The sequence below is a fragment of the Limtongia smithiae genome (assembly GCF_038497785.1).
Source record: "Limtongia smithiae strain NRRL Y-17922 unplaced genomic scaffold V1518scaffold_6, whole genome shotgun sequence".
NCBI classification, from domain to species: domain Eukaryota; kingdom Fungi; phylum Ascomycota; class Lipomycetes; order Lipomycetales; family Lipomycetaceae; genus Limtongia; species Limtongia smithiae.
The window spans coordinates 543,487-569,356 of record NW_027117627.1 but is presented as its reverse complement, the minus strand read 5'-3'; the positions used below and the strand labels follow the sequence as shown (position 1 = coordinate 569,356).

The window sequence follows — 25,870 nt, the reverse complement described above, 5'->3', positions numbered from 1 at the left end:
CATGAGGCGTTGGCTGGACAACGTCCGCTTGCGGTTTAGGGCTCAGATCCAGGGGCTAAGCCATGCGGGTTGAGCCGCGTAAAACCACAGTCACGTTTAGGGCAGGGAAACACATAGAGAACAACCCTAATTCGCAGGTAGACTCGAAGAACGTCTCTCGAAAGCGCCATCATCGCGGAACGGGTATTTTTTGACGAACAACGACGAAAGCCGCGACCTCGCATCCTCACACAGTCATACAATGGGTTCCAAGTTCTTGAAGCAGGGCAAAGTTGGTACGTCATTCTATTGTCGTGATCGTTGCCATGGAGGACACTGCTAACACTCCAGCAGCCATCGTCGTAAACGGCCGATACGCCGGAAAGAAGGTTGTCATCATCAAGCCACAGGACGATGGCACCAAGAGCCACCCTTTTGGTCACGCCCTCGTTGCCGGTGTTGAGCGCTACCCGCTGAAGTTCACCAAGGGTATGGGTGTCAAAAAGGCGGCCAAGCGATCAAAGGTCAAGCCCTTCATTAAGGTCATCAACTACAACCATCTCATGCCCACCCGATACGCATTCGACCTCGAAACCCTCAAGAACACCGTCACCAACGACACCTTCAAGGAGCCTTCCCAGCGGGAGGATGCTAAGAAGGTCATCAAGAAGGCCTTCGAGGAGAGATACCAAAGCGGCCGGAACAAGTGGTTCTTCAGCAAGCTCCGTTTCTAAACGCCAAGCTTCTCCAATAAAATGTTATATGGTTAGGTTTTGTGAATAGTTTCAAAATAATGTATTCTATTTCAGCTATCACTGAATTATCATGGTTCTTTCACGCCGACGCGCCATGCTGTTTGCGACTCCCCCGAGCAGACTGACCTTAACATGCAATGGAGACAAGATTGCAAAGCGATATTGCTAACTAGTTTAAGAGCAACGACTGCATTACTTTTCCCATGCAACTATGATACAAAACGTAGACATCCAACTACTCCTTCTGTGGTGGGTTGATCGCAACACCGATAACATGCTTTTCCCTTTCCTTTTGGAACGGCATTGAGCCCTTTTTGCTTCTCTTGCGCATATTGTCCTCTTTCCTTTTGATACTTGCGACTTCTGTTTTCTTGATCTCCGTCGCAGTTTTGATCGGCTTCGGAACGTGTCTGTGACGACTGATACGTCTGATCTCGGGCATGTTCTTGTATCGCTCGATAAGTGCAGCGTCGTACTCCAGCTTCGCTCTCTGCCGCGCTGACTTGACGCCCGTCCTTGACGAAGCCTCTGTTCGCCAGATTCTGATATTACCTTCGTCTGAGCCGGAAAAGATGTAGCGTGTGTCCATTGAGAAACGGACGCACATGACTCTTTGCATCCGCTTCGTGTGGTAAATATCTCTTGAATGGCCCTCTCTGACACGGAAAATGCGGATCGTCTTGTCGTACGAGCCGGTGACAAGTTCTTGACCGGTAGGCGAGAAGTCGACGTCCATAACAGCTCCAACGTGATCCTTGTACACGTTCAGTGCACGCGTAAGCTTGCGCATATCGTACATGTACACGTTGTGATCCTCGTTAGCGGCCGCGAAGTTGAAGGCCTCGATAGGATTCCAGCAGATTGTGTTTGTGCGCATGAGAGTGACCAGTTTCTGTACTGGCGAGTTGGAGCGCAGGTCGTGGATCACGATTGATCGATCGCTTCCAGTGGATGCAAGAATAGACTGCTCGGACAAATTAAACTTGACAGAGTTGACGTTGTCAGCGCCCCATGAGAGGTCAGCGGTGGGCTTGGAGCGGGTGATGTCCCAAACCTCAACCTTGTTGGAAGATGTGGCGAAGATAGAGTTAGTTCGATGGTGGTCGATCCCGGTGAATCCACTGCCGCCCAGAAATGTTTTGACAAGCCCACCTTCCGGCTCTGAGGCCTTGTTCACGTCCCATAGCTTGACAGTGTTGTCCATGCCACAGCTCAACATGTTTCCGTCAAGCGTGACCGCCAGACCTTTCACAATGCCGTGGTGAGCCTTGAGCGACACGGCCTCTTCCCGAGTGGTCAAATCCCAGTATTTGATAATACCATCACCGCTACCACTTGCTATAGCGTTTATCCGCTTGATGTTCTTCGCCAGGCAGTACACGCCATCGATGTGTCCGTGGCCCAACTGTCCCACGAACGGTTGCGCAAATACTCGGCTCTGTAATGAAGTGTCAGTCGTGTTTTTCACACAATATGGTACCCCTCAATATGAAATACCAGTTTAGTCGCATTTAGCGCCCGCGAGTACTCTCGCGCTCGCTCAAAGGGATGCAGCTCAGGGTCGAGGTTTCGTGGCAGCCGAGAGACTTCGGTATTCCGTGCCGGTAGATATACGTCCGAGGACCTGCTCAGAGATTTCACCTTCTGCAAACATGACTCGAGTTAGCAACCATACATCTCAAATATCCACTAGTAGTAAAATACGCACCATCGTGTGGTGATGTAGGCTTGAAGCTGATCTTGAATCTCGGACTTTCGCTCTTTTCAAAATATTTCTGAGGCGCACGACCCCTGAGAAGTTGGGACATTATGGAATGGGGCTCGTAGCGATGAGATGCGCTAACTCGAGATGGCGAAGTGTAAATACGGGATTAAATTGATTTTGTCGAAACTTTCGGGTTCACACCGTCCCATCAATAAACTGTTTATTCACGGGTACCCTGACAGCCAGAAATACGAGTACCATTTCAAGTCATAACTACTGAGCAGCAATGGGCGTGCAAGGGTGAGATCTACAGTCGCCAGATTACTTTGTAGATAACGAACTAACGAGTACGGTGATAGTTTGTGGGCGCCGATTAAGAAAAATGTAGGCGAAACTATTAGTATGCAATTCATCTGCAGCTGCTCTAAGTCATTTTGCTAACCGGTGGCTAGGTGTCTCGAAATTGGCTGAGGATATGCTCAAAGCCGAACACCGCCCTCTTCGACTCGCCATCGACGGCAACCTCTGGAGTTTTCAGAATAATGTCAAGACTGGCGACGTACCCAACGAACGCCAAGCCTATTACCGACTAGCTCGCCTCGCTGCTCTTGGTATCGAGGTTGTATTCGTCTTCGATGGCCCGCACAAGCCAGCATTCAAGCGAAATAAGGCCGTGAGCGCTGCAGACTATCGAGTGATCCGCGGGCTCAAGGACCTACTTACGGCGTTCGGCTTCACGTGGATAGACGCACCTGGCGAGGCTGAAGCTGAATGTGCATGGTTGGAGAAGAATGGGCTGGTTGATTACGTTCTCACGCGCGATGTCGATGTCTTGATGTTTGGGTGCGGCAATGTGCTATCAGATTGGAAGAACAATACGGGGTCATCTGCGTCAACCTCGGCAGTGCAAGCTACTCTGCATACGCTTGACAGGATCAAAGAGAAAGTGCAATTGACTAGCAATGGAATGGCACTGATCGCGATGCTGTCCGGGGGAGACTACGACACGCGTGGTGTAAAGAACTGCGGCGTCAAGACAGCCATTGAAATCGCAAAAGCCGGATACGCAGAATCACTCATCGCGTGCAGATTTGACAAGGCGGCGATCGACTTGTGGAAAGAGGGCCTTCTTGAGAATCTGCGTACGAATGCCAAGGGCGAGTTTTCCTCTAAGCACAATGTCATCAGGTTACCGGAGACTTTCCCTGAAAGGGAGTTATTTGAAATGTACCTGACCCCGACGGTATCCGGGCGTACAGAGCCAATCGAATGGAACTACAACGGTGCGGATATTGAAAAGCTATGGCAGTACGCCCAAACGATTCTGCACTACAACGAGGACCAATTTTCAGTGAAACTCGCGCCGACGCTGCTGGCAATGGAGCTCATGAAAGGCGTCGGGCGGAATGTTCAAGAGATTGGGAAACCAAGAATATCCAAGACTACAGGCGGTATTCTCGAATACAGGATAACAGTGATCCCAGGAAATATCTCGGGGCAGTTGTCGCCAATGCTAGTACCGTCGGTACTGATGTCGTCCGGGACGATGCACTCTGAGAGCGAAGTCAGCGATACAGCAACGTCTATGTCACAAGTTTCCGTCACTACTACTGCACCAAGGCTTAGAACACCAAAAGATCGGTCTATCGAGCTGAAAGTCTGGGTTGCGGATTACATCTTGATACAATCTGTTCATGTATCCGACATGATCGACGAATACAAGCGGACAGTGATACGGACCGAAAACGAAAAGGCAGCTGCCGCAGCTGCGAAGGCTTCAAAATCAAAGCAGACGACGAGAAAAGCGTCCTCGCCGCAAAAAACGAAACTGGATCAGTGGATACAGGCCACCAAGAAGCGCACATCACCATCGCCCTCGCCGAAGAAATCAAAGACGGAAACAAAGGCTAACGAAATGGTTGAGAATATCTCATTGTCATCGCCGAAGAAGTCTAAGACAACAACGGAGGCTAAGAGAATGACTGAAAACTTACTACCGTCGTCACCGCCGATGATGACGAATGCATCGAAGGTGAACATCTATGATTTACCATCGTCTCCGCCGCAGCATACGAATTATTGCGAAAGTATATTCGAGACCAGTACAATTAATACCAATACCGGTATCACGAAGACAACATCATTTGCTCGTACCATGGAGCTATCAGGAGTCTCGACTACTACGACAGTCATGGCAGAGACTACGACAGCATGCACGCCACTCCAATCAATGAGCCTCACTGCAACAGAGCTGTCAGTATTTACAAGAGAGAAGGACTACACTCACGTCGGCACGTCATCGCCTTTGTCGGATCCCCCATCAACGCCAGACTTTTTACGAAAACTGGAAATAGTGCGGACATCGTCAGTGGTAACGCAGGCAACGGATATCAGCCCTCTCGAAAGAGCTGAGAGAGACCGCGAGATTGAGGAGAGGATGGAACGAGATTTTGCTGCCGACGCAGTAGATCGCATGCGGACACGACATGCCGTGCACGCAAAGACTATGACAAATTTTATTAATATCAGTAGCGATTCAGAATAACGTTTATATATATATATCCATGGAGTTTTGGTGTTGGTTTGTTAGTATTCTGTGAATCAATCGGTTGCAATTCGTAAGTGTTGTCTGTGTTGCAGCATGACGGTACGCGTGTTGACGAGAGGTGTCGCGCAACAGACTTAGTCGATAGAAGAAAAGCATTTCTTGAAACAGCTGATTTGAGAGATATGGCAATATCAGTTTATAGATACGACAACACGCGTGGCACATCTAGCCCGCCGTGAATTTCCAACAAGGCCATATCGCTTATGTTTCGCTTCTGCCCATCCGCAAGTTAGCGCACACGTGAATATTTCCCTCGCCTGTCATCTCTATCTCCTCCTTCCTCCATTTCACGCTCCACGCACTCATCCAGCACGAAGTTCAAGAACAAATGAGCTCTATATTTGCTAATACGTTACAGACCCAAGATCAGCAACCACTTATAACGACGACGGACGCGACAGCCATAGCGACGGACGGCAGGCAGTGATAGGGCGAATATCGGCATCTGCAACAGTGAGTCAACCGCTCCCGTCCTCTCTTACTGCTCTCCCATATACTAAAAAAAATATCACAGCGACGACACTAACACCAAGCAGGATGACAGAGCCCGAGACTTGTTGGACTCACGGCACAACCCTAACCACCGACGACCTACCCTCGCGTTTAACCCGGGAATGTTGGACTATTTAGGGATACATGAGGACATGGAATAAGGTTAGGTCAGGGCCATCCCCGTTCCTCTTCATACATTCAGAATACAAACATCTTGTCTGAGCTCGATGGCAAAGTCATCATCTATTTGCCATCTCAACGAACACGAATCTTATCGACCAAGGCGAGGAGGTACGGCGACGGAGATAAAGCGGTGAAAACAGTGACGAGAGATCAGGTGTTGGATTTTTCATGTTTTGAATATGGATAATTGTGTGAACTGTCGCCGCGAGCGATCAGGTGGACAACAAACATCGCGACGGAGCTAGAGGCGGAGTGAGTGGTGGATCAGGACGGGCGGCAGGGCGAGCCGGAAGAAAAGTGCAAGATTTACGACAAACGCGCGCTGGATAGTGGCTTCGAAGAGATGCATGTGTTATCATCAAACGATTTGGGATATCATATCGGTGTGCTGGATGGTAATCAAGTTATTAATCATGAGAGATCTCCCGCTTCACGCAAAACTGGTATTACAAGAATTCAAACAGCATCAGAACGTGCGGCATGCTAGCCCGTTCAGCAACAGCACGCATCTGTACAACTAGATATGGGGTACTTCATTGCGTGCTGGAGAAGTGGTGGAGCAGTAAGACGTCGTAAAACTACGGGTCTCGTGTGCTCGGACGAAAAAATCGGGCGGCACTCGCGCGGACACACACATCATCTCGAGCATCGCGGCGACTCCCTGAATCTACGGTCACACAGCAGCAATGGTCCAACTAAAACGCGCGCCATTGCGTGCGCTTTGGAACGTACACACCCGAGACGTTTCGGCGTTACCCCCGCTGTCGAATGTGCGGCCATCGCCATCCTCCTCGACGAGAACCACCAACATCGCTTCAACTATGACGACGACGACAGCCCGCGGCTACACGTCCCGGCGCAAAGGCGCACTCACGAACAAGCAAATAGCAGAGATTCGCGCACAGCGTCCCCCGTACATTGAAACTAAAAAATTCCTCAAGACCGCCAAACTCGGGACCAATGCTATATATGGCACCTATACCCCGTTCATTCGGCAAATCCTGCGTGGTATTGGCGCAGTCGGTGCTTCGACTAAGGCCTCGACCGCGCGCGACGCGGACGCTGCTGCGAAGGAGATCGAGGCACGAAGTACGCTCGCGCATGGGTACACCGAGGCCGAGGTGAAGATTGCGATGTACAACATGCCGGTTGGGGTGTCGGGGGAGAAGTTGAAGGAGGAGCAGGATTCTGTTATGAAGACATTGAGTCTGAGAGCTGCGAATCTTGCGCAGTGGAGACAGCTTGAAGTGAGTCGTGTCATTACGGATATGGGCACGCACAGTCTCGACACCGGCTCGCCCGAGGCGCAGGCTGGCGTCATGACGGTGCGGATTCTCGGATTGGCGGAGCATATTAAGGAGAATTTCCACGACTACACAGCGATCCGACAGCTTACAATCCTCGTGCAACAGCGCAACTCGATGTTGAAGTACCTGCGCAAGCGGCACGTCGCGCGGTACACTCTGCTATTGCAGCGGCTCGGACTTGATGACGGCGTCGTCACGAAGGAGTTTAGGTTCTCCAAGCGGCTGCTGGAGTAGGCAATTGTACATAGATATGCAAAAGATACATTAATACGTTTTTAACTTTTTTGCGAGCTCTCGTTGCTTCGCAAGGGCGGAGATCCACGGGTTCGGTGTGTGTTGCTCGGTGTACGACGCGAGGTCGGTGTTGTCCGCAAGGAGTGACCAGAACTCGCCACCGACACGCGCGAGGGATTGGGACGAGTATATGATCTGGAGGTAGAGTGACTCGTATGTGGATTTGTCGGGGATCGTGGGGATGACTGCCGCAAAGGTGGCGCGAAGAGTCGCGATTGCATTGTAAATGAAGGAGGAGAGGAGCTGCTCACCGGGGTCGACTGTAGAGGTGTCGTCGATGTCGGCATGCTCTTTGGGGAAGATGGAGCGGAAGCCAACTACAGCAGCAAACACGAATTCGCGAAAAAGCTCGATGTAGCGTTTTAGATATTTCTCGGGTAGTCCGCGGAGGGGGTCGAGTGCGCGGAGTTGGGTCTTGAGGTGGATCATGCGTGAGAGGAGGTATATGTGTTGGAGCTCCAGTGCCGCGTTGGGCGATGCCTGAAATGGTTGGAGACGGCGTAGGTATGAGATAACTTTGATGGCAGTGGGGAGCTGCACATTTTCGCGGAGAAGGCGGAGGAGTGTCGTCGTCATCTCGAGGAGCACTGTATCGACTTCAGCCTGGACGATGTCGATCACCTTTAGTCCGCGGAAACGAATACCGAGACGGCGCACGTGGCCGACGAGGTCGAGTGCCTCGGCGTAGTTTCCGTTGCGCACACACGTGAGAAGTAGCGTTGGAAGTTCGAGGATATCGAGGATCTTGTCGACGTTGGCGAGCAGCGTGGCCGAGGGGGTGCGCTCGTTCCTGGGCTCAAACGACGCAACATTGTTCGCAAGCGCGGGGAGTACAGTGGTCAGTGGAGGCAGCGCATCGTTCACAAGAGTGTCAAAGCGCGCTGTGAATGACTCGAGGGTGGTGGAGGTCGCGATGAGCTGTGGCCGCGAGTCGACGGCGAGCGCGGTGAGAGCGCGGTCGACCTGCTGTGCTTGCGCTGCGAGCTGCGCAGATTCGGCGGGGAGGGCAGCGAGGGTGAGTGCACGGACGTGCGCAAGATAGTGTGCGCATTGTGGATCTGCAGTAAGACGGGCGACAAGATCGGGGCCGAGATCTGCCTCGAGAAGGGCGAGGAGGGGGTCCATTGGGTGCATGTACTGAGAGCAGTAGGAGGTTGTGATGCAGCCGGCGTTGTGAACCGCAGCGCGAACCACCTCTCCAAACTCGTTTGATGCACGTGAGTCAGTTCAATGAACCGACGCAGCCGACCGGTTCCATGCAGCACGTGCCTGTAAGCATTGGGTTCCGTACCGCGATAGGCCGATAACAGAATCAATTGGCCAGCACTTTGGCCGGACTTGTCTCCTCGGTGCTCACCACTTCCCTCACACTTCTCAACCGCCATCGCCACCGCCTGCAAGAGCGTCCGCCGTCGTTCGTTCGTTGTTGCCGTCGTCTTGCACTGTATGTACTCTGTACTGCGCTTCTCCGGACCGCGCAATGTGCCGCCTCGGTACTCACCGCGTCCGCCTCACTCACCAGAAAAAGTTCTTGCAGACATCCCACCGTCCTCGGCATCCAGTCTACTCTCCACATAGTGTCTCCACTCTTCTCGTTTCTCCCCGACCACACACATCAGCAATGGAGGGTGTCTTCTTCAACGGAAACAAGTATGTCGTCCCGGTCGTTGCGCAGTGGCGCCAGCTCCCATCCCCACCACCCTCCCCTCCTCCACGCGGCTTGCGCTAACATCACTAGCGGTTACATCGAGGGTATCGTCCGCGGCTACCGCTCCGCGCTGCTGTCGACCGCCAACTACGCGAACCTGGTCCAGTGCGACACGCTCGAGGATCTCAAGCTGCAGCTCTCGGCCACTGATTACGGCAACTTCCTGGCCAACGTGCCCGGCACACTGTCGACCTCCATCATCGCCGAAAAGGCCAACGAGAAACTCATCGAGGAGTTCCGTTACATCCGCGCACAGGCAGTGCAGCCACTCAGCAAGTTCATGGACTACATCACCTACGCGTACATGATTGACAACGTCGCGCTGCTCATCACCGGCACCCTGCACGAGCGCGACACGCACGAGCTGCTCCAGCGATGCAACCCTCTGGGCTGGTTCGAGTCTCTGCCCGCGCTCTGCGTGGCGACTAATGTTGAGGAGCTCTATAACACTGTGCTCATCGACACCCCGCTCGCGCCGTACTTCAAGGACTGCCTCTCCGCCGCCGACCTCGACGATCTCAACATCGAGATTGTCCGCAACACTATCTACCGCGCCTACCTGGAGGACTTTTACGCATTCTGTAGGGCACTGCCCTCACCTTCCAATGAGGTCATGTCGACCCTGCTCGAGTTCGAGGCTGATCGCCGCGTCATTAACATCGCGCTCAACTCCTTTGGCTCTGAGATCACAAAGGAAGAACGTCTTCAGCTCGCGCCCAAGTTCGGCAAGCTCTACCCCGCCGGTACGGAAGCCCTTGCCAGCGCCGACGACATCGAGCAGGTTCGTCTGACCGTCGAGTCCGTGGGTGACTACAAGGGTTTCTTCGACACTGCCAACAACAAATCGCTCGAGGATCACTTCTATCTGCGCGAGATGGAGCTCTGCCGGAACGCGTTCACGCAGCAGTTCACCTACTCCGCCATCTGGGCGTGGGTAAAGGCAAAGGAGCAGGAGATCCGGAACATTACCTGGATCGCTGAGTGCATTGCCCAAAACCAGAAAGAGCGCATTAACAACTACATCTCGGTCTTTTAGTTTTTGTTTTGCTTTGACGGCTTTTAGTTACTTTTTGTTATCCTTAATCTTTCATACTCTAATGACGGAAAATGTACAGTCTAGGGGATGTAGTAGAAATGTATGAGAAGCATGCCACCACAATACTACCCGCCAATGTCCACCGACAAAATCACAGTCATTTGTCTACGAGAATCAGCTGGAATATAATACTCTTCAATTGAGTGTTCTAGTGGACAATCGTGAACCGGATGCGCGGATTCGTAGCGGGAGCGCGATAAACAACTCAACAAAACTCGCGCCGTCCAGACCGCCGAAGTCCGGTCATCTTCACCACATCACAGTAAACCCTCTCCTCTTCCCCCCCTCCCTCCACCACCCCCACACCGCCGCAATGCGCGACCCCCTCGCAATTGAATACCCCCCCGCACTCGCGGATACACTGCAGACATTCTGCGACGCGGTGGGGCTTCCCACGCTAGCGCCGCATTTGCACGAGTTCGTGCTAGCTTTCGTACTCTACGAGGGCCTGATGCTGCTGGGTCCGTTCTTCGGCAACACCTTCGTTGGCAACGCGTACCGCGCGCTATCGCGGCGCACGCGGTTGAATTTTGACATCCACATCGTGTCGCAGGTGCAGTGCATCCTCATTCTCGCGCTCGCGTTCCCGGTGTTCTGGGACCTGGACGTCCAGGATGACCATTTGTTCTCGTACTCGCCCTACGCTGGCCTTGTGTACGCGTTCGCGATCGGCTATTTTGCGTGGGACTCTTACATAAGCATTAAGTACATCAAGTGGTTTGGTGTTGGTTTCGCCGTACACGGAATTGCCTCGTTCTGCGTGTTCCTGCTCTCCTTCAAGCCGTTCCTGATGTACTACGGCCCGTGGTTCTTGATGTTTGAAATTTCAACTCCGTTCTTGAATGTGCATTGGTTTGCGACGCATCTACCGGCCGGTGCGGTACCGGAGAAGGTGCAAGTCGTCAACGGCGTCCTCCTACTCGTTTCGTTCTTCTTCGCGCGTATCATCTGGGGCTTCTACTCCGTCGGTGTGCTCGCTCTGGATATGTACCACAACCTCGGTGATGCTCCGCTGTGGATGCCACTCATTGTGCTCTCCTCAAACTTCTCACTCGACTGCCTTAATGTGTACTGGTTCTCCAAGATGATCTCCGCACTGCAGCGCCGCATGGCCGCGACTAAGGCGGGAAAGAAGGATATCCCGGATTTGTTGAATGAGGAGGAGGATATCAAGGGGCATAAGATGGAATGACAGTCATAGTCCCGTCGCGCGCTGTACATACGTGTACTCGTGGTTACTCACATCGTCCATTTACATAACGCCCTCATTCACATCGCAACGTACCCCACGACCACCAGCACACGACATCCGCGACACTCTCGTCTCCTTGTACCACAAGAACCACCACCACCCAAAAAAATTTGTCTAGATGATAATGCTACATATGTACACTCTATAAGTCATCAAAGTTCGCCACCGCCGCCCGTTTTTTCCCTCGTCGCTCAGCGACAAGCACTTTCCAGTCCTCTTCAATATCTTCGCTCTCCGAGGATTCGGCTGGCACATTGCTTTCTTCCTTGACTTCTATAACCTCGCGCTTGACGCGTTTCTTTTCACGGCGCGATTCGCGCCGGTCTTTGCGGTCGACTTTATCCGACCACGCAATTGTTGTGCCAGGTTTATGCGTTGGCGGCGGTGGTGCTTGCTGTTTTCGTAATGCTTTCTCGGCATCTTTATGCGCCTGCTCCTGCAATGCTCGTTGTCGCGATGCTTCCTTCTGCGGGTCCTTGTATGCGTACTTATCCATATCAAACTTCACAAGCCACCCACCCTCCGGCGCCTCTTCAAGCTGTACCTCTGCATCCCCTTCCTCGTTCTTATCATCTACCTCGCGCCGCCGCCGCAAAGCCTGCGCCTGCGCCTGCTTGATCTCCGGCATTCGCGGCATGCGGACTAAACCGAATGCGCGCGCGTATCCGACAAAGTTGAAGTCGGATAAACGGAAGATCGAGGTCATTGTGTGCTTTGTGTAGAACCGGATGTAAGACACATACGCTGTAAGCGCGGCGTCGTGGTGTTCGCGACACTCGCGCATCCATTTATTCAGCCGAGTGGTGAAGAGAGGGAGGATGTTAATTGTGACGGTATCCGGCATATTCGACTCGCGCATGTGTACCTTCTTGACCTGCATGAGCTGTACGTATCCTTCTTCCCTCCCCCGCGTCAGAAAGACGATCGCCTCGCCGTGACGACCTGCGCGTGCGGCACGACCGGAGCGATGAAGGAACATGGCGGGATCGTACGGCGGGTCCATTTGGATGACAACGTCGACGTCCGGGATGTCGAGGCCACGCGCTGCAACGTCGGTGGTGAGGAGTACCGCGCGAGTTTGTATTTTCGTAAATGTACGAAGCGTTTTCGTGCGTGGTGATTGTGCGAGTTTGCCGTGCAGGGAAGACAGGTGCAATGCAGATTCCGACGGGAAGAGAGGAAGGAGCGAGGAGAGGACAGAGTAGTAATACATGACAGAGGCGCAGGTTGGGAAGTAGACTATCGCTTTGCGGTAGGAAAGTGTGCTGAGGTAGTGTATCAGCGTAGGGATTTTGGTCGTGGGTGAGAGCGTGATGTAGGAGATATCCAACGACGTCGGCGTGCGTTGTTCAGTCGGCGCAGCGCCGTTGTGCGCGGCAGATACCTTCACCACAACTTTCACCGGATTCCTCAGCCCAGCACGCACAAGCTCACCCACCGCGTCGGTCATTGTAGCAGAAAACAAGCCAGTGCGCCGCTGTTTCGGTAGCGCACTGAGGATGCCGTTCACAGCCTTATCGAAACCGAGTGCGAGTAACATGTCAGCCTCGTCGAGAACTAATATCTCCAGCTTTGACGTACGCACTGGAGTACCAGACGCGGTGAGGAAGTCGAGAAGGCGGCCGGGCGTGCCGACGAGGATTTGTGGGGATGTCGAGCGGAAGACGTGTGCGTCGTGTGCGGAGGTAGTGGCACCGCCTATGAGCAGTTGCGAGCGGAGTTCGTAGAAAGTCGATGATGGAGGTGCACTTTCGTCGTCGTCATCATCCTGCACGCGCTCGTCAAGGTGTAACTTCGCCGGTTGAAATGCAAGCACAGACTCCAACACTGTGTGAATCTGGCTCGCAAGCTCTCTAGTAGGCGCGACCACCACCGCTCCGATATGTGCCTTCGGCAACGGCGCAGTGCGGTATAATATCTCAACAATAGGCAGTAAGAAAGCAATAGTCTTGCCTGAGCCAGTGACAGCTTCGACGACGACGTCTTTGTTGGAGCGAAAGAGCGGGATAGCAGCGGCTTGTACTGGCGTCATGGCCGGGTAGCCCATGCCGCGGACGGTGTCCAAGCTATGTTGTTAGCAAAGCACGTAAAAATGAAGTACTGTCAACATACACCCACGGCGACAGAGCCGGGACGATGGCGTCCCACTGTCTTGATCCCGCCATAGAGGACTGCTGTGGTAGTGGTGGTGGTGTCCTCGAGGAAGCAGAATTTGAAGTCCCAATGCGGCTCGGACAGCATGATCCTCTCGCCACGTTTGCGATTAATCCTTAAACAAAGCTTCGCGCCGCAGTTGTGCTAAATAAGCATGGTTAGGGCTTTGGCGCGGCGCGTTCTTCGTACTCCACACATTTCTCTTCGCCATTTTCTCTTCAACAGCTCCCTCGCTCGCTTCTCTCCACAACGGCCTCCATGCGGAATCTCGTCGTCTTCGGCGGCTCGTCTCACCCTGAGCTTGTCGAACGCATTTGCAACATCCTCGGCATACAGCAGGGCGGCTTGACCACCGGCAAGTTCAGGTGCGTACCAGTTGTGGTGTAGGACGACATTGTGTACTCACCCTGTGCTCCAGTAATGGTGAGACCTCCGTGTCGATTCAGGAATCCGTGCGGGAAAAGGACGTTTATGTGATCCAGTCGGGTATGGTCTACGAAGGCGGCTTCTACTCAGGCTGCACCACTGACAAAGTGCAGGCTGCGGCCATGTCAACGACACGTTCATTGAACTCCTCATCACCATCGCGGCGTGCAAAACTGCCTCCGCGCGGCGCGTTACCGCTGTCATGCCGCTCTTCCCTTACTCGCGCCAGCCCGACCTGCCATACAACAAGCTCGGCGCGCCGCTCGCGAAGGCAAGTACTCCAACTCCCACCGAGAAGCCCTCGAGCCAAAAGTACACTTTCGAGAGCATCCCGCCGTCCCCGCGCCATGTCAGCAGCGTCGCGCACACGCCGACCGAGTTTCCTACCTCCACGCCGGGGTTCCCGTTCCTCTCCGCTGCAGGGTCGCAGCCTTTGCCGGCGGCAGCGGCGCGCGCGTTGGATAAAGAATTTGAAAAGCTCAGGATGAAGGACACGCCTGCTACGACGTCGATGTGGCAACCACGATCAGGCGTAGCAGAAATAAATACAGGGTATAAGGAGTGGGTCGCGCAGTCTGGCACGCTGGTCGCGGACCTGCTCACCTGCGCCGGTGCGGACCATATTATCACCATGGACTTGCACGACCCGCAGTTTCAGGGGTTCTTTGATATCCCGGTGGACAATCTCTACGGACGCCCTATATTGCAGCACTATATCACAAGTGCGATTCCGAATTATCAAGAGGCGGTGATTGTATCCCCGGATGCGGGTGGTGCGAAGCGCGCGACCAAGATCGCGGACGCGCTTGGCATGGATTTCGCGTTGATTCACAAGGAGAGGCGGACGATGAGGGATCATAACGGAGTGAAGCACCACGGACGTGAGCACGCGTCGATGATGCTCGTCGGCGACGTGACAAACCGCGTCGCGCTGCTCATCGACGACCTCGTCGATACCTCGAACACGATCACACGCGCCGCGAAACTGCTTAAAGATCGGGGTGCGATCAAGGTCTATGCGATTATCACTCACGGCATCTTTTCCGGCGATGCGGTGCAGCGCATCACCGCGTCTGCGCTGGACAAGGTTGTCACCACCAACTCCGCGCCGCAGCTGCAGAACAAGATGCTTCTTGGCGACAAGCTTGAGATTCTCGACATCAGCAAGATCTTTGCCGAGGCAATCAGGCGGATTCACAATGGCGAGTCCGTTTCAATGCTGTTTGATCTCTCAACCTTATGATCCACAGTCACTTTCACATTTGCGTTTTGGGTTTCCCATTTTGGTAGAGCATGGCTTGAGTTAGACATCCCCTTTCCCACCAAAAATCACTGCTGTGGCTATAGCTGCGCTTGATAAAATTGTCCTTACGAGTGAATGAAATATTTTCAAACTTTTATAAAGCCTAACTAACGAAAACATGACACGAGCAAACATGCGTATTTTACAACAAAGCATAAACACCAAATTACCAGCTGCAAGAACAAAGAAAGGGACACAAAACAAAACCAGCCCATAGTATTCTACTCCTTCTTGTGCTTCTTGTGGCTCTTGTGGTGTTTGGTCTTCTTGGACTTCTTTGTCGGCTTCTCTTCCTCTTCCTCCTCAGGCGCCTCCTCTTCGACGGGCGCGGGGGGCATGGGCGCGACGGCATCTTCGTCGTCGGAGTCCTCGTCTTCCTCAACAACATCGATCTTTCTCTTGCCGTTAGACTTGCCGTTCGTAGGCGCCGCCACGACCGCGTCGGCATCAAAGTTGTACGCGCGCTGGGTGGCGAACTCGAACTTGGGCTGTTGCCGCACGTTCACTGGAATATGGTTGCTATTGCCACCGGGGGTAGTCGACAGAGAGAGCTCACGACCTTCTAGACCCTTTAGTCGCGACTCGACCATGACACGGGTGTCTACACCGATAGTGGCGACGTCCTCGCGGTCTTCGGCGAGTGCGTCGTAGCGGATGGACACGGCGGCCTTTGCGGCGAGCATGCGTGCGATCTTGCCTTTGTTCTTGCCGGTAGCCTGGCCAATCAGCGAGGCGTGGTAGATAATGCCATATTTCGGGGTGTCGTGTTTCGTCTTGAGCGCGCGGAACAGGGCCTTCTCGGCGCCGATGATCTGAATAGTCGACGCGGGGGCTTTGGCGAGGGAAATCAGACTACCAGCATGCGCGATAAGGCGAGCGCCGACAAGTTCGCCTACTAGAGCGGTAAGGTTCGGCGCGATGGCCTGCATGCGCGCGGTGAGGTAGGACGAGAGCTGTGCGCGGTACTCGGAGAAGTCGATGACCTGCTCTGCGAGCGCGTTTATGTTGTCGAGGTCGAACTCTGTGATCTCAGTGCCCATGGAGACCTCGGCAGCGGACTTGAGCGCAGTCTCGATTTCCTCGGGGAGGATCTCAGAGAGGTCAGTCTCAGCCGCGCGCGAGCGGAAGCCCATGGCCTTGATGACGCGCGCGTAGGCGACATTGTCGGTGACGATTTTCGCGAGTTCGGGGAAGTGCCAGCCGTACCACTCCTTGACGCGCATGGCGTACGTGTTGAGTTCCTTGTCAAGATCATCGAGCAGACCGATAGCCTGGACAATCATAATGTCGACTTTATCGGCGGAAAATTTGAGCTTATGGCGGCCGAGCGAGTGCGCAAGACCGAGCGACATAACAGACAGATCTTTCTCCTGCAGGCCCGGGAGGAGCGAGGGTAGATACTCGCGCACGCTGCGGTACAGGTCCGCGGTGGAGGAGTCCGAGATGATTTTGAAGGACACATTCGGCAGGCTCTTGATGGCGTTGCCTGGAGCTGTTAATATGTAGCGGACGGGTCGTATGGCAAAGAGAAGTACTCACCTAGCTTGGTGTCGGCAACAACGAGCTTTGTCTTTTTGTTCGTGTCGGCGTTGTCGGTCAGCATGTTTGCCAGCTTCGTCGACACCTTACCCTCGATGATCGCATTAACCTCATCGAGCGCGCTGGCCGCGGACTCGAACTTGGCGAACGCCTTCACCTTGAGCCTGTGCCTGTTAGCCTCGACCTTCTCTGCAGCTGCTCGTGGGGACTCACGCGGAGACAATGCTCTCGGGGGTGATGCCGATGGCGCTGTCAAGAATCTTCTTATCCTTGGCCTTGAGTAGGGCGTAACCCGCCGGGGTCTCTGTGAGGATGAGCATGGCAGTGGTGTAGTGGTGATGTTGGTTATGTGTCGGTGCAGGTTTTCTAGGCTCCCGCAAAAAATTTCGAGACAGCACGTGCGGCTTAATTGTCACGTGATAGCTGTGCGGCATCTACACAGTCGCCACCACGTGATGCGATATTGAACCCTGGTTTCTCCGAACACCCAACCTCTCGACCATCGTCGTTTATCTCTCCATCATCTACACCCCGATCTAGAACGCAATGGCAAAGTGGGAAGAAATTGCCGCCGAGAAGCGCAAGGAGCTTGCGGCTTCCATCTCCGACAAGTACAAAGTCCCCGAGACAAAGCTGCCGGCCGCGTCCGTGCTCGATGTATCCGGCGTGCCTGCTATGCTGTTGCCGAAGGAGGTCATCGACATCACTGAGCAGACCGGAACCGAACTTGTTGCTGCGATTGCGGCGGGCAAATACACCTCTGTTGAGGTCACGACTGCGTTCATTAAGCGCGCGGTGTTGGCGCATCAATTGGTATGGGCTCGTCGGCAATGGAACATGCGCACGGTGTTAACAGTGTGCAGCTAAACATCTTCACGGAATTTTTCCCTGACCTCGCACTCGCGCGCGCGCAGGAGCTTGATGATTACTACAAGTCCTCGGGTGGCAAGACCGTCGGCCCGCTGCACGGCCTTCCCATCTCCCTCAAGGTGAGCCGGGCCGCCCACGGCACGTGTATCGTGAGCAGAGGCTAACTACCACAGGACCAATTCCGTGTCAAGGGCATCGATGCCTGCATGGGCTATGTCTCGTGGATCGGACGTATTGCCGAGGAGAACTCGGTGAGTTTCATGGTGTTGTCTGGGCATGAATTGTGGTTAATGATGATAGACTATCGTCGACTTGCTGCTCGCTGCTGGCGCAGTCTTCTTCGTCAAGACCAACATTCCCACCAGTTTGATGGCCGCCGAGACGCGCAATTGCGTGTACGGCCAGACTGTCAACGCGTACAACCGCACGCTTGCTCCTGGTGGTAGCTCCGGCGGTGAAGGCGCGATTGTGTCCATGAAGGGCGCGCCTATTGGTATCGGTACGGATATTGGTGGTTCCATCCGTATTCCCTCGTCCTTCTCCGGAGTGTACGGTATCCGTCCCTCCCACGGCCGATTCCCGTACCTCAAGGTGTCCAACAGTGTACGTAAGCTCATCCCTCACCCCATCGAGTGCTCTGCTTACTCCTGCAGCTTGAATACAACGAAGCTGTCGTCTCCGTCGATGGCCCTCTCGCCGGCTCGCTCGATGACCTTGTGCTGTTCTCCAAGGCGCTACTTTCTGAGGCCCCGTGGAAGCATGACCCCCGCTGCATCGCGCTTCCGTACACGGACTACGAGCTGCCTTCACGCCCACTGGTGTTTGCCATCGAGGCTACTGACGGCATCGTCACCCCGCATCCCCCCGTTCTGCGCGCGATCAAGACAGTGGCGGACGCGCTTCAGAAGGCAGGCCATGAGGTGTTTGAGTTCAAGTCGTATAAGCCCGAAGTCGGCACCGAATTACTAGTAAGTAAAGTGCGTATGAAGTGGGGGGTGAATGAGTCTAACCAGAGCAGATTCGGGCGTGGACTGTTGACGGCGGCGCCAACATTCAGGGTGACCTCGACGCGTCCGGCGAGCCCGGCATCCCCGATATCATGCCCTTCGTGAAAGGCTTCAAGTCACTCACGATGCCGGAGTTGTTCACTTTTAACAAGGACAAGCTCGAGTACAAGACCGAATTCCTTGAATACATGAACGCAGCGCGCTCGCCGAGCGGCAAGCCCATCGACGCTTGGATTCGGCCTGTCGGTGTTCCCGCGTCTGTTCCCGCTGGCCAGCTCAAGCTGCGCTATCTCGGCTACACCGGTCTTTTGAACTTGTTGGATTACACATCAGTTGTTGTGCCGGTGCTCAAGGCCGATCCTGCGATCGATCTCGCTGCGCCTGCGCCTGGAAGCGGTGCGGACAGGGAGGTTGAGCAGAAGTCGTGGGAAGACTACGTTCCTGAGGACTTCAAGAACGGACCGGTTGGCGTGCAAATCATCGGCGGGCGTCTTGAGGAGGAGCGCATGCTTGCGATTGCAGAGGTCGTGGACAAGGCGCTGAAGGCGTAGACACGTATACTTAGAGAACTCAGTATCCTTTTTGGGAAGGCGCTGCAATATAAGGTTCGCGCTACAGTTAAGCATAAAGCTGAGCCGCACGGAGAATGCACTGCCACACAGCGTTTATTCAAAGTGCGACGATCGTACTCCTTCTCCGTCTTCCTCCGCCATACTCACGATGGGATCCTCAGCATTCACCGTGCTCCTGCTTGCAGTGCTAATACTGGCGCTTACACGACCCTCCGCCGCGTTTGGTGCCGGCAACATCCCCTCAGTGTCTGTCGCCGAGGGCAAGAACTTCCGCCACGGCGACATCGAGGACATCCTCGCGACCGTCGTCATGACGGTTTCAGGCTCGTTTTTGAGCAAGTTCAAGGGCGGAAAGAAGTTCAACGACATGTCGATCAAGCGTGTCTACTTTGTAAGTTTCTCAGATGTGCTGGAGGTGGAGATAGTGTAGGGGGTGAAAGTCTTGGCTAACTTGTGATAGGGGAACTGGCTTCGAGATTATTCGCAAGTATGTCCATATGTCCATATGAGGACGGCATTTGAGCATGGCTGATTTGGTAGGCGGTGGATGTTGGAACACTTGGGCGAGGCGTGAATCTTGAGACCATCAGACTGATTCTCTGGATTCTCGGGTTCCTTTCCTTCGGCTACGCAACTGAGGAGTTCGAGGTTACCAACGATCGTCTTGGCACCTACCGTCCAGAAGGTATGTACTCCGTTCGTCGTTATACTGTATAGCAACAACTAACATCTGCAGAACACATCGACAACCCCAAAGACTATGCCGACAACAAGGACGCTCGCCAGTACGATTCTCGCCTTCGCGGCCCGGTGGACCCGCAGGAACTCGAGATCGACCCGCGTACCGGCATGAAGAACTACATTGCCAACGAGGACGGAAGGTGGTCGACCTCGGCGGCGTATATCCGCTCCTCGCTTACTCGCTCGATCGAGTGCGGACGCAAGTTCCACTCGATCGGAAACAAGGCGGATCGATACGAGGCGTTCCGGTTGATGGGCCAGGCGCTGCATTGTCTGGAAGATTTTTCGGCGCATTCGAATTATGTTGAGCTTACACTGCGTGAACTTGGGTTTACTAATGTGTTTCCTCATGTGGGTGCGAATACGCAGGTGCACCTGCAAAACGGGAAGACAGTGTTTCCGCTTGTGACCGGAACTTTTGGGTCGCTTGATTTCTTGCACTCGATTCTCGGCGAGGCGCAGGATCATCTGTCGCAGACCGAGGTCGAGGACTTGGACCAATCGCTCGCAGACGGTCTTGCCAACAAGGACTCTAGTGATACGTTGAAGAAATTGCTGTCCAAGGTTCCAATCCAGATTACCGACGACCTTGCCTCCGGCCGTCGTGGGTTTGATGACGACGGAAGCCGCGCGGTGACGACAGATATCGGAAGCTACATGGACAAGCTCTCTGCCGACTCTGCAGCCTCTGCGCCAAAGGCGTCATCTATGAGCATTGATGAGATTATTAACAAGATCTACCCGTTCCTCGCGTTCCGCGACAAGATTATGAAGGGCATCGCTGCTGCGCTTGAAAAGGTCCCATTTCTGGACGCGTTGATTGAGAAAATTAGCGATACTTTAACGCTGTTTGTGATGGGTTTGATAGCCCCGTTCGTCACACCAGTAATTGAAGGCGTCGTCGCGCAGCTCAAGAAGGGTTCGGATCACGCGGTGGATAACAAGGACCAAGAAGAAGTGTGGAATAACCCTAACTCGCACAACCCGACGCACTCGTATCTTTCGAAAGATCATTTCTCGCTATACCTTAACCCCGTCGCTGGCCAAGTCGCGCAGGCGGTGTTGGTGCACGTTGTACCCCTCATCGTCGCAGCGTGGGAAGACGACAGTATCCCTACGAACCAAGTCGCAACACAAGCGATCGAGGTGTTTCATCACCCCGCGTTGATGCAGACGGAATTGCAGCAACGTATGCGCGGGGTTGTACAGAACTGGTTAACCACTCTTGGCACGACCCAGAATATGGTGATCAATTCATTATCTTCCGACGGCGTGCGCAGCGGCTTGAATCATGTTGGCGGGAAAACGTCGGGTGGCGGGCATAGCCATGGCGCGCCGGCGAAGACGAATATGAATAAGACGTCGTCCACGGCGGCTTCGGGGGTAGGAGGTATGATCGCTGGTATTGGGACCGCTGCGGGGATGAGCAAGATTTCGCAGAATCTCAGCGGAGGTTTGAGTTCGGAGAATCAGGGATATCAGCAGCACCAGCAGCATACGCAGCACAAACAACACCATTCATCGCAGCACACCTCGTCCGCGACCGCGGCGGCAGCCACCGCAGCGACAGCGGGTGCGTCCGCGTATGTCAGCAGCGGCGATAGCTACCAGTCATCCTACCCTCAGCAAGATCAGTACAGCAGCGGGTATTTGTCGTCACCTGCACCGTACACACCGCAGCAGCAGAGCTACTCGAGCTATGACAATGACAACAATGTCGGTAGCACCATTGTGCCCGGATTTCAGGGTTTGAACATTAACGGCGCGTCGGACTCTTATGGGAACAACCATGAAAACACCACTTCCTCCAACGCGTACGACGGTAGCTACAGCGGTCATAACTATTCGTATTCGAATGATGATGACCAGCGCCCCAGTCATTATTCCTACGAGCAACAAGCGCAAAGCGGTTATCCAGGCGCGATGTATCATCAGCAGCAGGACGAGTACTCTGGCGGCGGAGGATTCGGCGGTCCGCCTGCTGGACCGCCCCCGCAGCAGCAGTACGGTAGTTATGGCGGCGGCCAGGGCAGTGGACGATATGGCGATGACGAGCCGCCTATGATGATGCATCATCATCATCAACAACCCCATCGTCCGCAGGAACAGGAGTATAACCAATACAGCGGCGGTGGTGGGTATAACAACGACGATAGCGATAATTTCGGAAGACCGCCGTATGGTGGTGGCGGCGGACCTGGTGGCGGACCTGGTGGCAATGGTGGGCCAGGCGGGTTTGGTGGTGGTGGATTCGGTGGTAGGGACGAGGGACGGAATGATATGCCGGGTAGGTTTGGTGGACCACAGTTCAGTGGCGATGAGCAGCAGCATGGACGACGGCATCATGGTGGCGGCGGTGGGAATTACTACTAACCGGTATGACCGTGTGACATTCATCAAATCGTATGTGTGTTGTACAAGTGAATTAAGTCAACCAAATGTCAACATAATACAAAACCTACTTGCGCACCAACGGCGTTGACGCATCTCGTCCCCGTCCCACCCGCGGCGTGCCTGGAGTGCCGGCTCGTCGTCCAGCAATCGAACTTAACAACCGCATGCCTGCCGGCGTGCGTAAGGCGCTTCGCAAATCGGGCGCGCTCGTGAATGACGGCGTATTCGCGCGGGACCGAGAGGTTCCAGGACGAGAGCGGAGAAGGGATGGTAAAGGTGTTGTACTCCGCGATGATGATGACGAAGAAGTGCGTACGAGTAAGCGGTGGTGTAATTCTTCGCGGTGTGGGGTATCAGGGATGCGGAATTTTGAAATCATGGGTGTCACCGCGCGCGCATGTTCAAATTCTGACGTATCGCCTAATTCAGATGGTGTGGGTGTACTCACGAACGAATATCCACGCACACGCGGCGTGCCTGGATCTTCAAACCCAGGCGTATCCAGTCTTGGGGAAGAGAGATCCTCCCAGGGTGTTGTACTGGCGAAACGGGTGTTGGAGCGGTGAATCTGTTTAGCGGCTGCGGATGCCGCGGCGGCGGGGGTAAGTGCGGCACCCGTGTCAGGTGCAAAGAGGAGGTTGTTGCGTGGGTTTGATAGTGCCCATGAGTCTGGCTTCGGAGCGCGCGTGTCTTTTGTCGTCGTCGATAGTGCGCCTGCACTCGCCTTTACCAACTCCGTCCCTGTAGTCCCCTGCGCGGCATCTGCAAATTCAAGCAAAGCCTGCGTCCTCCTGCGTTCCTCCTCTTCGTTATCCCGCTGAAATTCCAAAAGCTGGAGTGTCCGCGGGCCGGGAAGGTTGTTGCCGTTCCAGAGCCATGCGTGCTTTTCGCGATTCTTCTGGTTTCGTTCATCGAGTAGCTTGTTGAATGATTCGTTGTCCTTTGAAGTGTATTTCGCCTGGAATTGGTCGAGTGCGAGGGCCGTGTTTGCTGTAGCATCGTCGTTGGTGGTGGTGACTGCTGCGGGAGTAGGTGTGGGGTCGAAATCGGTGGTGGAAGAGCAATCAAAGTCGTCGATGGATATATCGGAGTCGCTACTGCTACACTCCTCGTCCTTGGACTCGTCCCTTCGAAATCGCGGCGTCTCAGCGCGGGGATCCCCCATCCGCGGCGTCTCTGCTCTCGCCCGTCTCTCCCTCTCGCCCTCCTTCCTTCGTCTCCTCGCCCGTCTCTCCCTCATCCTCCTCTCCTCCTCTTCCACGCCCCCGGGTGCCATTATCCGCCTCAACTTCCTCTCCAGCTTCCTGACCCTCACCGCACGGGTATCTCCTCCGCATGCAGCCAACGCGTCCAGGTACGCGTTGCGGCAGCGCAGGATGGCGAGGTCTGGGAAGTAGTCGCGTTCGATGATACGGGAAATAGAGGACACGTAGACGGATTCGTCGAGTGCGATGTGTGGACGTGCGATGCGGCGGGTGGGGGGTGGAGGTGGGAGCATGAGGGCGGCGTGGGCGGCCGTGAAAGCAGCGACAGAGAGGGTGGGGGTTGGTGTGGGTGCTGCGTTGGTCGATGACATCGTTGCTTCTGTAAGTGACAGTTATAGGACGGCGTTCTGGCGCTCCACGACAGAGTTACCGCGTGGGTGAGAGGTTCCTGCAGATGGGGTGAAGGTGGCGAAGGAATCGACTGTGATGAAGTACGAACCCCGGCGGAGTAGTTAGCATGTCAACATAAGGCCGGCGTACGCGCGGCTCGGGATCTCCCAGCTCCACCAAGCACTTACAACACCCAGCAACCGCGACGAGTGCTCCATGAGCGCGCGCATCCGCACCACCACACGCCGTCCGCTGTACGCGCTACGACAGCACATTCTGCCGCCTACACCAAGTCAACGGTCCAAAGCCTCGTGGTTCTTCCACACCGCGGAGAAGAAATATGTTGGAGCTGCGAGTACGGCGGCGGAGTTGCCTGAGATTAATGTGCCGCAGGTGAGTCTCGAGGAGTGAAAGGGGTTGTGGATATGACTGATAGCATGGTAGATTGTATTTATTGGACGGACGAATTGCGGTGTATGTTGGTCGAGCACAGTGTGTTAAGAGAAGTTCTGACGGCGGTAGAAAACGTCGCTCCTGCGCGCACTCATATACGGCACCGACAATGTACCGAGCACACACATAATCCGCCCGTCGAGCACCCCCGGCAGTACAAAAGATCTACGCTTCTACTCCCTCACCGCCCCACAAACGCAACTTGTGCTCACAGACCTTCCCGGTTACGGCTACGGCTCGAGCAGCGCGCAAGGCGACGCGATCACGACGTTCCTTGACGCCTCGCTCAACATTCGTATGGTGTATGTGCTCATCGATGCGGGTGTTGGCGTGAAGCCTTCAGACAGGCGGATTGTGAGTATGCTGGACGCGCGCGCGATTCCGTGGCGGCTGGTCGGCACGAAGTGCGACAAACGCGACGTCTCGAAGCGCGCAGGGACTGTGTTGGCGGGTTTACTTGACGCGAGTGCCGCAATGCGCAATGCACCAGACGGACCAGACGAGGTACTGCTCACCTCCGCCACGGCTGCACAGGGCACAAACGAGTTGCGCACCGCGATGTGGAGAATGCTCGTGGATGGGTAGTCGACACTCGACACTGACATTGAGTCGACTCGACACGTGCCTGGCACGTGCGCGACACGCGACGACGCAGAGGGTTTCATTTCGCACTGCTTTTTATCGCGCAGCGGCGATGGCGAACTTTGAGTGTTCCTTTCGCGATCGCCTGGCCTGTTCACGATTGGGCACTGTATATCAGATGGCGTGTATAAGGAGAACCGATTAGTTATAAGCTATGTACAGAGTGATGAAATATACAAAGAAGAGCTGTGATATATGGAGGGATTATAGACGATCTTTCTTCGGCGGCGGCTGTCTCTTCGCGCCTACGCAGTGTTAACAGTACATAGGCGAGCACGAGAGCAGAAGAACGTCGTACATTCTGAGCAGAAGCGCTTCTCGTCTTCGTCCAGGAAGCGGCCGCAGCCCTGGCAGCACGGCGGGCGCACAGGCGGGAAGGGGCGTCCGGGGCCGGACATGGTAGGACAAGGTGTTCTCTAAAACTCGAAGTATATAGGCTAGGTGGCGATCAGTGGAGGGAAGGACGTGAACTTGGGGCGGTCCACGGAGCCGCTCGGGGGCTTTATGTAGAAATAGCGTCGCCCCGACGCTGGCACAGCAGATGACTTCAGAGCCCGCGGACGGGCGCGAAAGCGTGGCCGCGTCCATCTTCGCCATCAGCTGAGAGTCTGTGTTTATCGTCGTCGTTGCGCCTGGCTTAAGTTTATGGTCGGGGCCGGGGAGCAGACGCCACAATCGCTGCGAACCGCGTGCTTTCTACGGTTTGCATCTGATATCTGCGAGTGCAAGTCGTGGCACGCTGATATCACATGAACCAATGGCGACCTGTCTGCTGGCTATGTGGCCCGCCGTCGT

General features: G+C 54.6%; 14 protein-coding genes across 14 annotated transcripts; 9 read left to right on the top strand and 5 right to left on the bottom strand.

Moving 5' to 3' along the window:
* The first annotated feature begins 158 nt into the window (after positions 1 to 158).
* On the top strand, positions 159 to 799 carry V1518DRAFT_417191 (60S ribosomal protein eL27). Its single transcript, XM_066904221.1, has 2 exons — positions 159 to 275; positions 334 to 799. Exon 2 carries the CDS (start codon positions 471 to 473, stop codon positions 711 to 713), a length of 243 nt encoding a protein of 80 aa, XP_066759505.1. The 5' UTR covers positions 159 to 275; positions 334 to 470; the 3' UTR covers positions 714 to 799.
* On the bottom strand, positions 777 to 2,489 carry V1518DRAFT_417186 (WD40-repeat-containing domain protein). Its single transcript, XM_066904219.1, has 3 exons — positions 2,443 to 2,489; positions 2,232 to 2,378; positions 777 to 2,172 (listed from the first exon to the last, which is right to left on the bottom strand). Exons 1-3 carry the CDS (start codon positions 2,443 to 2,445, stop codon positions 970 to 972), a joined length of 1,353 nt encoding a protein of 450 aa, XP_066759504.1. The 5' UTR covers positions 2,446 to 2,489; the 3' UTR covers positions 777 to 969.
* A 236-nt stretch (positions 2,490 to 2,725) lies between these two features.
* On the top strand, positions 2,726 to 4,984 carry V1518DRAFT_427550 (uncharacterized protein; the record flags this gene model as incomplete). The annotated part of the gene is made up of 3 exons (XM_066906046.1): positions 2,726 to 2,739; positions 2,799 to 2,839; positions 2,892 to 4,984. The coding sequence occupies 3 exons, from the start codon at positions 2,726 to 2,728 to the stop codon at positions 4,982 to 4,984; spliced, it is 2,148 nt and encodes a 715-aa protein (XP_066759503.1).
* Positions 4,985 to 6,366: 1,382 nt separating this feature from the next.
* On the top strand, positions 6,367 to 7,308 carry V1518DRAFT_417179 (mitochondrial 37S ribosomal protein uS15m). Its single transcript, XM_066904218.1, has one exon. It carries the CDS (start codon positions 6,409 to 6,411, stop codon positions 7,261 to 7,263), a length of 855 nt encoding a protein of 284 aa, XP_066759502.1. The 5' UTR covers positions 6,367 to 6,408; the 3' UTR covers positions 7,264 to 7,308.
* Positions 7,275 to 8,468, bottom strand: V1518DRAFT_417178 (oligomeric Golgi complex subunit 8). Its single transcript, XM_066904217.1, has one exon. The coding sequence runs from the start codon at positions 8,455 to 8,457 to the stop codon at positions 7,294 to 7,296; it is 1,164 nt and encodes a 387-aa protein (XP_066759501.1). The 5' UTR covers positions 8,458 to 8,468; the 3' UTR covers positions 7,275 to 7,293.
* A 206-nt stretch (positions 8,469 to 8,674) lies between these two features.
* On the top strand, positions 8,675 to 10,261 carry V1518DRAFT_417176 (V0 complex, c/d subunit of ATPase). Its single transcript, XM_066904216.1, has 3 exons — positions 8,675 to 8,767; positions 8,852 to 8,973; positions 9,062 to 10,261. Exons 2-3 carry the CDS (start codon positions 8,945 to 8,947, stop codon positions 10,065 to 10,067), a joined length of 1,035 nt encoding a protein of 344 aa, XP_066759500.1. The 5' UTR covers positions 8,675 to 8,767; positions 8,852 to 8,944; the 3' UTR covers positions 10,068 to 10,261.
* A 108-nt stretch (positions 10,262 to 10,369) lies between these two features.
* On the top strand, positions 10,370 to 11,420 carry V1518DRAFT_282270 (TLC domain-containing protein). Its single transcript, XM_066901062.1, has one exon. It carries the CDS (start codon positions 10,441 to 10,443, stop codon positions 11,317 to 11,319), a length of 879 nt encoding a protein of 292 aa, XP_066759499.1. The 5' UTR covers positions 10,370 to 10,440; the 3' UTR covers positions 11,320 to 11,420.
* On the bottom strand, positions 11,362 to 13,571 carry V1518DRAFT_417174 (P-loop containing nucleoside triphosphate hydrolase protein). Its single transcript, XM_066904215.1, has one exon. The coding sequence runs from the start codon at positions 13,424 to 13,426 to the stop codon at positions 11,522 to 11,524; it is 1,905 nt and encodes a 634-aa protein (XP_066759498.1). The 5' UTR covers positions 13,427 to 13,571; the 3' UTR covers positions 11,362 to 11,521.
* Positions 13,572 to 13,665: 94 nt separating this feature from the next.
* On the top strand, positions 13,666 to 15,363 carry V1518DRAFT_417170 (phosphoribosyltransferase-like protein). Its single transcript, XM_066904214.1, has 3 exons — positions 13,666 to 13,898; positions 13,952 to 14,019; positions 14,073 to 15,363. Exons 1-3 carry the CDS (start codon positions 13,792 to 13,794, stop codon positions 15,200 to 15,202), a joined length of 1,305 nt encoding a protein of 434 aa, XP_066759497.1. The 5' UTR covers positions 13,666 to 13,791; the 3' UTR covers positions 15,203 to 15,363.
* On the bottom strand, positions 15,335 to 17,154 carry V1518DRAFT_417168 (uncharacterized protein). Its single transcript, XM_066904213.1, has 3 exons — positions 17,015 to 17,154; positions 16,802 to 16,965; positions 15,335 to 16,748 (listed from the first exon to the last, which is right to left on the bottom strand). The coding sequence occupies exons 1-3, from the start codon at positions 17,119 to 17,121 to the stop codon at positions 15,484 to 15,486; spliced, it is 1,536 nt and encodes a 511-aa protein (XP_066759496.1). The 5' UTR covers positions 17,122 to 17,154; the 3' UTR covers positions 15,335 to 15,483.
* A 148-nt stretch (positions 17,155 to 17,302) lies between these two features.
* V1518DRAFT_417167 (amidase signature domain-containing protein) lies at positions 17,303 to 19,320 on the top strand. The gene is made up of 6 exons (XM_066904212.1): positions 17,303 to 17,614; positions 17,665 to 17,790; positions 17,845 to 17,922; positions 17,972 to 18,274; positions 18,325 to 18,639; positions 18,690 to 19,320. Exons 1-6 carry the CDS (start codon positions 17,348 to 17,350, stop codon positions 19,227 to 19,229), a joined length of 1,629 nt encoding a protein of 542 aa, XP_066759495.1. The 5' UTR covers positions 17,303 to 17,347; the 3' UTR covers positions 19,230 to 19,320.
* On the top strand, positions 19,321 to 22,459 carry V1518DRAFT_417165 (heterokaryon incompatibility protein Het-C-domain-containing protein). Its single transcript, XM_066904211.1, has 4 exons — positions 19,321 to 19,641; positions 19,711 to 19,737; positions 19,791 to 19,935; positions 19,987 to 22,459. The coding sequence occupies exons 1-4, from the start codon at positions 19,399 to 19,401 to the stop codon at positions 22,362 to 22,364; spliced, it is 2,793 nt and encodes a 930-aa protein (XP_066759494.1). The 5' UTR covers positions 19,321 to 19,398; the 3' UTR covers positions 22,365 to 22,459.
* Positions 22,128 to 24,060, bottom strand: V1518DRAFT_417162 (nuclear protein DGCR14). Its single transcript, XM_066904210.1, has one exon. It carries the CDS (start codon positions 23,959 to 23,961, stop codon positions 22,450 to 22,452), a length of 1,512 nt encoding a protein of 503 aa, XP_066759493.1. The 5' UTR covers positions 23,962 to 24,060; the 3' UTR covers positions 22,128 to 22,449.
* A 99-nt stretch (positions 24,061 to 24,159) lies between these two features.
* Positions 24,160 to 25,267, top strand: V1518DRAFT_417160 (P-loop containing nucleoside triphosphate hydrolase protein). Its single transcript, XM_066904209.1, has 3 exons — positions 24,160 to 24,373; positions 24,425 to 24,454; positions 24,503 to 25,267. The coding sequence occupies exons 1-3, from the start codon at positions 24,197 to 24,199 to the stop codon at positions 25,016 to 25,018; spliced, it is 723 nt and encodes a 240-aa protein (XP_066759492.1). The 5' UTR covers positions 24,160 to 24,196; the 3' UTR covers positions 25,019 to 25,267.
* Positions 25,268 to 25,870: the final 603 nt, after the last annotated feature.